At 46.8% G+C, this 9634-nt stretch overlaps 1 protein-coding gene across 1 annotated transcript; it reads left to right on the top strand.

The window, feature by feature from the left end:
• Window positions 1-2472: 2472 nt before the first annotated feature.
• On the top strand, window positions 2473-6076 carry LOC147614986 (uncharacterized). Its single transcript, XM_086780270.1, has one exon. It carries the CDS (start codon window positions 2473-2475, stop codon window positions 5974-5976), a length of 3504 nt encoding a protein of 1167 aa, XP_086636396.1. The 3' UTR covers window positions 5977-6076.
• The last annotated feature ends 3558 nt before the right edge of the window (window positions 6077-9634 follow it).

The following is a 9634-nucleotide window of genomic DNA, read 5'->3' as shown; positions in this document are numbered from 1 at the left end:
ATGTCCGCACACTTATGTAATGGGTGTAGGAACTATATTGTAAAGCTCATCATTTGATGAGGGAAACACCCTTAAGATGCTCCCAAGTTGGCCTAACCATAGAGAAAAGCCTTGTAACTATGTTTTGGGCACCTCGGGTCACTTGCTCTTGGACGGCCTTGTCGGAAAAGGCTTGGAACTATAAAAGACAATTTCTCTTGTTTGTAACTCATTCTCCCATTTGTGCAATAGAAGTGGAGTGTTCTCTCTCTCCCTCTCTCTTGCAACTCTAATCTAGAATGTGTGTGGTGTGCTTAGGGTTTGGGAGTGATTAGTGCTAGTAATCACTTGTTCTCTCTTGCTTCTTCTCTCCTTGTTGCTTGAGTGATTAGGCTACCTATCGTCTTCCGCGGGAGATCCCACACGATCTTCGCGTGAGAGGTTGCACCACCCATTGGATTAGAGCAACTACCTCGGTGTGACAACAACGAGTGTGGGAGGACGCCAGTGATGATGAGCAGCTACGGTGGAGGTCTTGAGCCTATAGCTTGAGCTCGACGGATCGGCAACTTCTCACTCTCACGACACGTTGAGGGTGAGCTTAACATGAATATAGGGAGGTGATGGATTTGTTTTTTTAAAAATAACTCTTTTGATTGATTGAGAGAGAGAGAGAGAGAAGTAAACTTTAAAGAAACCATGAGGGGAATCAAAGAATTCTTGACCTTAATTTAGTTGTGGATTTATATAACCATATTAACAATTATCTAAGCCTTTGTTCATGCTTTGAGATAACCATATTAACAATTATCTAAGCCTTTGTTCATGCTTTGAGATAACCATACTAACAATTATCTAAGCCTTTGTTCATGCTTTGAGAACTTTGAATGTAAAAAAATCAAGGTGTATAAGAAGATCTATGCCAGAAACATGTACAAACATGGTTTGAGAAGTTTACATGTCAAAAATTCAAGGTCTATAAGAAGATCTATACCAAAAACATGCACAAACATGGTTTGAGAAGGTTACATATCAAAAATTCAACGTCTATACTAAAACCATACTCAAAGGCTTGTGGAAGGGGTTGTCTTTTCAAAGTCATCATTTATTTATTTGACAAAGATCTTGGTGAAACCTAATTCCATAAATCATGTAGAGATATATAGCTAAAAAACAAAGAAAAAATTCCTTTGATCTTTTGAGGTTTCCATTTTCAACAATCACTATTTTCAAATTTAATCTCTTGATGTTAGTACTTTTGAGGCATTTTTTACTACTACTTTCTACAAAGTTGGATGAATGAAGAATCGTGCCACTATTTCTATTTGATGTCTAGTAAATTGTTAGTGAGAAGGGTTATATATTTGGATGAATGAAGAATTGTGCCACTATTTCTATTTTATATATAGTAAATTGTGAGTGAGAAGGGTTATATATTTTTACTTTTTGAAATCATTTTAATACCTTCCTAGTTTGCCTTGATAGAAACATACAATGGGGCTGATGAAAGGATGCAACATTCTTGCATCCTTCTACATTACAATAAATGATATTTTGCAAAGTTTTTTGAAAGAATCAATAGATTATGCCAATCCTTCTTTAAGTTCATTCAAAAGGATCTCACATGTTTTCAAAATTTACAAGTAAATGGCCTTTCACTTTATAATGCATGTTCAAATGTAACATCACTTATCAAGATTTGGTGCCTTAGAACCACTTTATCTACGATGTTTGGTGCTTCCATGCATCTCATAATCATAAAAGGCAAGATTATGAGTATAAACCTACGTGAAAACACACACACATGAGTATGATTCCATGGCATTGCCATGAACCAACACTAGCGTAACACGAAGGATCATTATGGATATACATCATGACATTACATCATATCTACCTGAATGGTAACAAATTGTACTAGGTATTTCACAATGCTACACAAACTCAAGGCAAACAAAAAAGTGAAGTTCCTGTAGAGTGATAGAAAAAGAAGCAAGTACATTATACTAGTAAGCGCAACATGATGGCTCTATGACTCCAAAAGAGGAGAGAGAGAGAGAGAGAGAGAGAGAGAGAGTACATGATGACTCCAAAAGAGGAGAGAGAGAGAGAGAGAGAGAGAGAGAGAGTATATACAAGGAGCCATGAAGAAATAAAGGAACACCGAAATTTTGAGTAGTGGAGACAATCATATCAAAATTTGCCTAAGATTTTGGTTCATTTTGAGAACTTGAAAGCCTTTGACATGAAGAGGCAAGCCGTGTTTTTTCAAAGTCTATATCATTGGTTTATTTGACAAAAGCGCTGGGCCTTTGGTCAGTAACCGTGGCCAGTCAAATGCGAGAGGTGAGTGGGCGTCGTTGTCGTGAGTCCGGAAGGATAGGTAGCAGCCTTCAGCTTGGAGGTCATGCGGCTGCTGCTCGGAGGGGCATGCCCATCGCCAACTATAAAAGGATCCCTCAGGGCAGAAGTCTCACACACACACACACACAGATGGCCGTCCTTCCATTGCTTCTGGCCGTTCTGCTTGTCGTAGCTCCTCATGTGTGCCAAGGCTCTCGCCACCTGCAGCCTATACACTCCTATGAGTGGCCTGCAGGTTCTCCGCCCTATGTAAGTCATCGCCGCCAAGGGCCTTCCGCACCAGATTGGACCCGTGGCCGCCACGCTGCCCACCAAGGCGCAGGTGATCATCCGGCCCCTTGCCCACCTCCTCCTCCTCCCGCCCTCCGGACCTCGCCCCCGCTGCACTCATCACTGCTGCCACCACCGCCTTCCGCCCCGGCAATAGCCCCTGTGCCCTCTGGAGTCTCTACAGTCAACGTCCCGTCACCGGCACAAGCAGTTTCTCCACCTTCGCTCATGCAGCCGCCATCAACAGCATCAGCACCCCCGCCCGAGCTGGGCGTCAGCAGCCCCTCCCGTACTACGCCTGTCAGCCCGCCGTCAACCATAGGCTCCGCGCCTGCGAAGGCCCCCGCATTTTTGACCACATCGCCCGCTTTGTCACCGTCCGAACCCCCCTCGCAGCCTTCCAGCCCCGCGTCCACCATCACGTCACCTCACAGTGCCCCATCAGCCGCTGCAGTTCCCTCTCCCGTCCAAACTGGTTTTAGCAGCTCTCCCACCGGACTCCCTGTCTCTCCGTTGACCTCACCCGTTCAGGCCCCGACGGATCATGAGGTCCACGTGCCCGCTCCTGCCAATCCAGCACTTGCCTCAGCCCCCTCACTATTTCCCGTGTCGCCGGCAATGTCCCCTTTGCAAACTCCTTCCCAACCTCCCAACACAGCCACCACCTCCCCCCCACCAACAGTGCCGCCCACACCAGCCCCGCTAGATGCCAATCATCCTGCTGCAGTTCCATCACCGTTCAGCCCCGTGCAAGCTGGTTTCGGCAGCTCTCCCATCGGACTCCCTGTATCTCCCGCGCTGGCCTCACCAGTTGCGGCCCCTATGGATCATGAGGTCCTCGTACCCGCTCCTGCCAACCCGGCACTTGCCTCAGGCCCCGCACTACTTCCCGTATCGCCGGCATTGCCCCCTTCGCAATCTCTCTCTCAACCTCCCAACACGGCCACCACCCTTCCCCCACCAACAGTGCCACCCACACCAGCCCCGCTAGATGCCAATCATCCTGCTGCAGTTCCATCACCGTTCAGCGCCGTGCACGGTAGCTCTCCCGCCGGATTCCCTGTCTCTCCGGCGTTGGCCTCACCCGCTGAGGCCCCGACGGATCATGAGGTCCACGTACCCGCTCCTGCCAACCCGGCACTTGCCTCAGCCCCCTCACTATTTCCCGTGTCGCCGGCAATGTCCCCTTCGGAAACTCCTTCCCAACCTCCCAACATGGCCACCACCTTTCCCCCACCAACATTGCCGCCCACACCAGCCCCGCTAGATGCCAATCATCCTGCTGCAGTTCCATCACCTTTCACCCCCGTGCATGCTGGTTTCGGCAGCTCTCCCACCAGACTCCCTGTCTCTCCGGCGTTGGCCTCACCCGCTGAGGCGCCGACGGATCATGAGGTCAACGTACGCGCTCCTGCCACACTCATTCCCGTGTCGCCGGCATTGTCCCCTTCGCAAACTCTTTCCAAACCTCCCAACACGGCCACCACCCTTCCCCCAGCAACATTGCCGCCCACACCAGCCCCGCTAGATGCCAATCATCCTGCTCCAGTTCCATCACCGTTCACCCCCGCGCAAGCTGGTTTCAGCAGCTCTCCTACCGGACTCCCTGTCTCTCCGGCGTTGGCCACACCCTCTGAGGCCCCGACGGATCATGAGGTCCACGTACCCGCTCTTGCCAACCCGGCACTTGCCTCAGCCCCCGCACTACTTCCCGTGTCGCCGGCCTTGCCCCCATCGCAAGCTCTTTCCCAACCTCCGAACACCGCCACCACCCTTCCCCCACCAACAATGCCGCCCACACCAGCCCCGCTAGATGCCAATCATCCTGTTGCAGTTCCATCACCGTTCACCCCCGTGCAAGCTGGTTTCGGCAGCTCTCCCACTGGACTCCCTGTTTCTCCGGCGTTGGCCTCACCCGCTGAGGCCCCGACGGATCATGAGGTCCACGTGCCCAACCCGGCACTTGCCTCAGCCCCCGGAGTACTTCCCGTGTCGCCGGCATTGTCCCCTTCACAAGCTCTTTCCCAACTCCCACCAACAGTGCCGCCCACACCAGCCCCGCTAGATGCCAATCATCCTGCTGCAGTTCCATCACCGTTCAGCCCCGTGCATGCTGGTTTCGGCTCACCCTCTTCCTCCACTTTAAAATCTCCAGCACCTGCAACTCCACAAAGTGATGACTCTTTATCACCTGCAGCTGGCCCTTCAGTTTCATCGCTAGCGACATCACCTGCGCCTAACTCGGCACCCACCTCTGCCCCCACGCTCCATCCTGTGTCGCCAACTTTTTCCCCTTCCCAAGCTCCTTCTCAGCCTCCCGACACGGCCACCACGCTTCACCCGCCCACATTTCCACCCACACCAACCCCACTAGATGCTAATCAGCCAACTGGAATTTCGTCACCATCGTCTACCCCCGTCCCAGCTGGTTTCAACAGCTCTCCGACCCCTCTCTCTCCGTTGTCCTCTCGTGCTGAACCCCCGACGAGCCGTGAGGGCCTGCACATACCCACTCCAGCTCCCTTAGCCCCTCCTGCACTCCTTCCAATGTCACCAACATTGTCCCCTTCCCAAGCTCCTTCTCAGCCTCCTAACACGGACACCACCCTTCCCTCGCCCACACCAACCCCGCTTATAGCTGCCAATCAACCAGCAGCTGGAGTTCCATTACCATCAAGTCCCATTCTGCAGCTTTCTCCGTCTCCTTCTCCTTCTTCCTCGCTAGCTGAAGCACCAACAGATCAGGTCAATGTGGGCTTTTCACAGACGCATCTACCTCCAACACCGTCACCCCTCTCAGAAGATCATCAACTATCCCCTACCTCCCTACCTCCCGTTCAATCACCCTCCCCTTCCACTTTAGAATCTCCAACACCTCTAGCCTCACCTGCCAGTCCGCCAGCTGATGACTCCATATCACCTGCAGCTGGTCCTTCAATTTCGTCGCCAGCAACATCACCGACACTCAGCTTCCCACCAGCGGCTCTTCCTCCGACGTCGCCATCTTCGACTATCCAAAACTCTCCAACGACCATCATTTTGCCTCCCTCACCCTCACCGCTCTTGCACTTCCGAGGGTCCAGGCCACCCTCCAAGGCTCCATGCCACACATCTCCCAAGCTTGGCGCCCACCACGCAATGGCTCCATCACCGGCACTCAGCTTCCCACGGCCAGCGGTTCTTCCTCCGACGTCGCCATCTTCTATCGGCCGACACTCGCACACGACCATCATGCTCCCTCCCTCAGCCTCACCGTCGGCACTCTTGAACTTCCGAGAATCCAGGCCACCCGCCAAGGCTCCATGCCACACATCGCCCATGCTTGGCGCCGAGCCCGCAATGGCTCCATCACCTTCCGCATGAGTAGCCCCTACATTGACTAAGAAAAATAATACAACCGGCCTCTGCTCTTCTTAATGGCCATTACATGTAAGAATGCTTAATGCAATATGAGAATAGAAGTAAGCACTTCTATTTAAATAAATGATGATGTAGAGAGAAAGAGAGGGCAACATTCTACATACGCTATGTGTTCTTCTAAATGGCCATTGCATGTAAGAATGCTTAATGCAATATGAGAATAGAAATAAGGAGTAAAATTCTACAAAAGAATGATGATGTAGCGAAAAAAAGAGAAATATTTAGGTAAAGTGACTAATCTTTAAGGGGCTTAAATACTAATTAGATTTACTTATTAGTTTTTAAATTAAATATTAATACTAATTCAATTTACTAATTAGTTTAACTAACTAGCACTAAATCAATCTTTAATTTAATATTTAACTAAATACTCATACTAAATCAATATGAAACTAGTATCAATATTTAGTAATCGATTATTATAATTAATGATGACCACAAAAATTTAAGAAGGATCAAGACTTCATTGAAGAGATTTTGACATGTCTTAAAATAATCCTTCATCTATACCCTCTACACAACAACTCATCAAGGAGAAAAATGACGAGACTATACTAGAAGGTAATATTCAAATTTTCCTTCCATTTAATCAGTCAACGAGTTTACAATTATTTACAACTTTCTAGTTACATAGACTGTGAATGTTTATGTTGCACGTTTACCCTTTTGCTTTACTACTATGAGAGGCATCTCTTGGAAAAACAAGGAGTAAAATCTACCCTTAAGGGGTATGCTTTGTTGCCTCACATTCTCAATCTTGTTAGATGATATCAGAGCACAGCATGATTTGTTTAGCAAATGATGTGAAAGGAAGCGATTGTATAGGGGGTTCAAAGTGTTCTATAGAATAATATTGAAACATTCTATAGTGGACTTATACTTTGTTGCATAAGTCCACTCCAATTCTTGTGGCAATTACCCTTTTGGAAGAATATTGGTTATCCAAGTTTAAAAGGAGATGAAACAATATGCCTTGTGAATATATATGGATGACTTTGAAACAATATGCCTTGTGAATATATATGGATGACTTTGAAACAATATGCCTTGTGAATATATATGGATGACTTTGAGAAGGATAAGGTGTATTACTATTTGGTTTGTTTTCTAAGTGAGTTTGTGAATTTTCTTCACAATACTTATTTTCGTATTTCTCTTTCGAATTGACTCTTGGACTATTTTAAGAGTGATGAAGTTTGGTGTACTAGCTTTTATATATCTCCACCATGGTGATCGAACATTATCCTTGTCCTTGGCCAACTACATACTAAGCTTCAAGATCTTATACTTGTGTTGCTTGTGATTCTTCTTGCCATGCAAGGAACTATTCCATAGCAAGCTATACAACATGTTTATGTTCCCTCTTCTTGTGTGGTACATCTTTAGTGACTGCCACTCATTAGTGTAGGAGGAGGACAACACAATTGTATAGGAACACGTCATATGTCCAAAAGAACTTATAAGCGAGGAGTGTCCATGGTGTTTGCTACATGTGAATTCTTACCATTGTGGCTTCTCGTTCACAAGTATGAGGCCATGCTATTGCACATTTGTAGAAGCAACCCTCTTGGGTCAATTTCATTGGAACAGTACATGTAAACATCTCACCTAGAATTGTCACTCATGAAGTGTGCCTAGCTCCACAAAGGGTTTATCCTTGTCTTGTTCTCTGTGAAAGTGAAGAGTCCTGTTATGGTATTGAAACTTGCAACCAAACCAATCTCTTGTGAGTTTTAGTAGCTCCAGCCTGAAAACACAAAAGGACATTGGTGGATAGCTTGAAAACACCTGAAGATAGTCATGAAGATGATGATGACCACAACAATGATGACAATGGAGTTAGGGCCAAGCAACCCCAAGAAGGAAGATCCAAATGCTAGCACAAAGGGAACAAGTGCCTCACAACCTTTGGTTGTGCTAGCGATCCTCAACTCTAGATAGATTCCAACCTGGGCCAACAAGAGAATACCCCACAAAACCCATAGTCTCACCATGGGGATTGCATCCAAGGGCAATGCTTGGCAAGCTCATTTAAAAGCCTCCACATCAGAAGCTCATTTAAAAGCCTCTAGGCCAACAAGAGAATACCCCACAAAACCCATAGTCTCACCATGGGGCCAAGGGCAATGCTTGGCAAGCTCATTTAAAAGCCTCTACATATCAGAAGCCTCTCTCCTTCCAAACATCCTAGAAGATGCATCCTTAGTGCATAACCACATCATCTTGTCAGTCCCTCATTTTTGTTCTAGCGTCTCCCCCTCCACACGACAAACAACACATTGATATTGACCTTAGCAGCTCGGCACTAGAATTCCCAAAAGAAGAACAATTGTGAGAAGACATTGCAATACTAAACATCAAAAAAATACTTAGTGAGCAGAACAAGGGTGGTTTAACTTGTTGGCATCCGAAGGAGATGTTGCGCCACTTACAGAATCTTATTTTATTTGGACGCAAGGAGTGAATCCTTCGTGTGGTGGTTAGATTTCTATCGACAACTCGTCATTTACATGGCATCTTTCACTTGGGGCTTTATTACCCCGGGTATATGAGACTTTTTTTTGGCTTGTAGAGTTCCATTTAACCTCAATGAAAGGGGAAATCTTTGTGCAGAGGAAGAACCTTTTTCACGAGCTAGTTATTTGCACAGAGTTGTAGACCATATTTGGGATGTGGATGATGTCTGACGATACAATGGAGAATCCTGTAACATTTATGACTCACATCTAAAACAGAGCATGCATGATGTTGCATGATTCCTTGGACAGTACCTTGCATGTTTAACATTCTTTCCCATTTCAATCTCCACACTTCCATCAAAACATATTGACAAAGAACCTAAAGTCTAGGATGTGTCACCTAAGTGTAGAGATGTGTTTCCATGTGAGTTATGAGATAGCTACCATGAATGTATCAGTATACATTTATATCATTCTGGGTCTTTTCAGTACATTGTTTACTCTTCAAAAGTTTGAACATATTTTAAAATGGAAAGCCCTTAGATACTGTGAAAGGAGCCCCCACATTAGCCATGGAGTCTTCACTCAAGTTGGCACTTGAAGAATTTTTATGGTTCACTTTACATGAGTTGGATCCGAATAGGTGTCTCCTCACAATTCACTCAAGTTGGCACTTGAAGAATTTTTATGGTTCACTTTACATGAGTTGGATCCGAACAGGTGTCTCCTCTCACAATGGAGGTGGAAGAAGCTGCTGGCTCATCAGCTTGCAAACTCTTTGGGTCAGGCTTTACAAGCAAGACAAACCAAGCTCGAGGTCCGAGGGATCAGACCCCCTTTGTCTGTCATATAAGCTCTCCCCAACCAGGACCTCATAGGTAGATTCATCACCCCGTAGAAATGAGCCACTTTTGTGGCTGTGCAGAGCACCATGTGAAATGGGGGCAACCAAGATGAGTCGACTCTCAAGATAAGTAGGAGGAAGGACTCTGTGCCTGGTCTCCATTAGAAGGCTCCTCTCGGTTTGCTGGTCACTCATAGATCCTCTATCTCTACCTTCGGAGGCCAAATCTCTGGCACCATATTGAGTCGTTGGTGGGTTCCATGACTAGGTGCGGCACTCTGTGCATTACCCCCAAATT

Source organism: Cibotium barometz, chromosome 41 (assembly GCF_041138505.1).
Source record: "Cibotium barometz isolate CiBa-2024 chromosome 41, ASM4113850v1, whole genome shotgun sequence".
NCBI lineage: Eukaryota > Viridiplantae > Streptophyta > Polypodiopsida > Cyatheales > Cibotiaceae > Cibotium > Cibotium barometz.
This window is presented reverse-complemented; position numbering and strand designations above follow the sequence as displayed.

What these genes read in the sequence shown, in the direction of transcription:
- LOC147614986 (XM_086780270.1), top strand. Translation starts at nt 2,473, where the DNA reads ATGGCCGTCCTTCCATTGCTTCTGGCCGTTCTGCTTGTCGTAGCTCCT.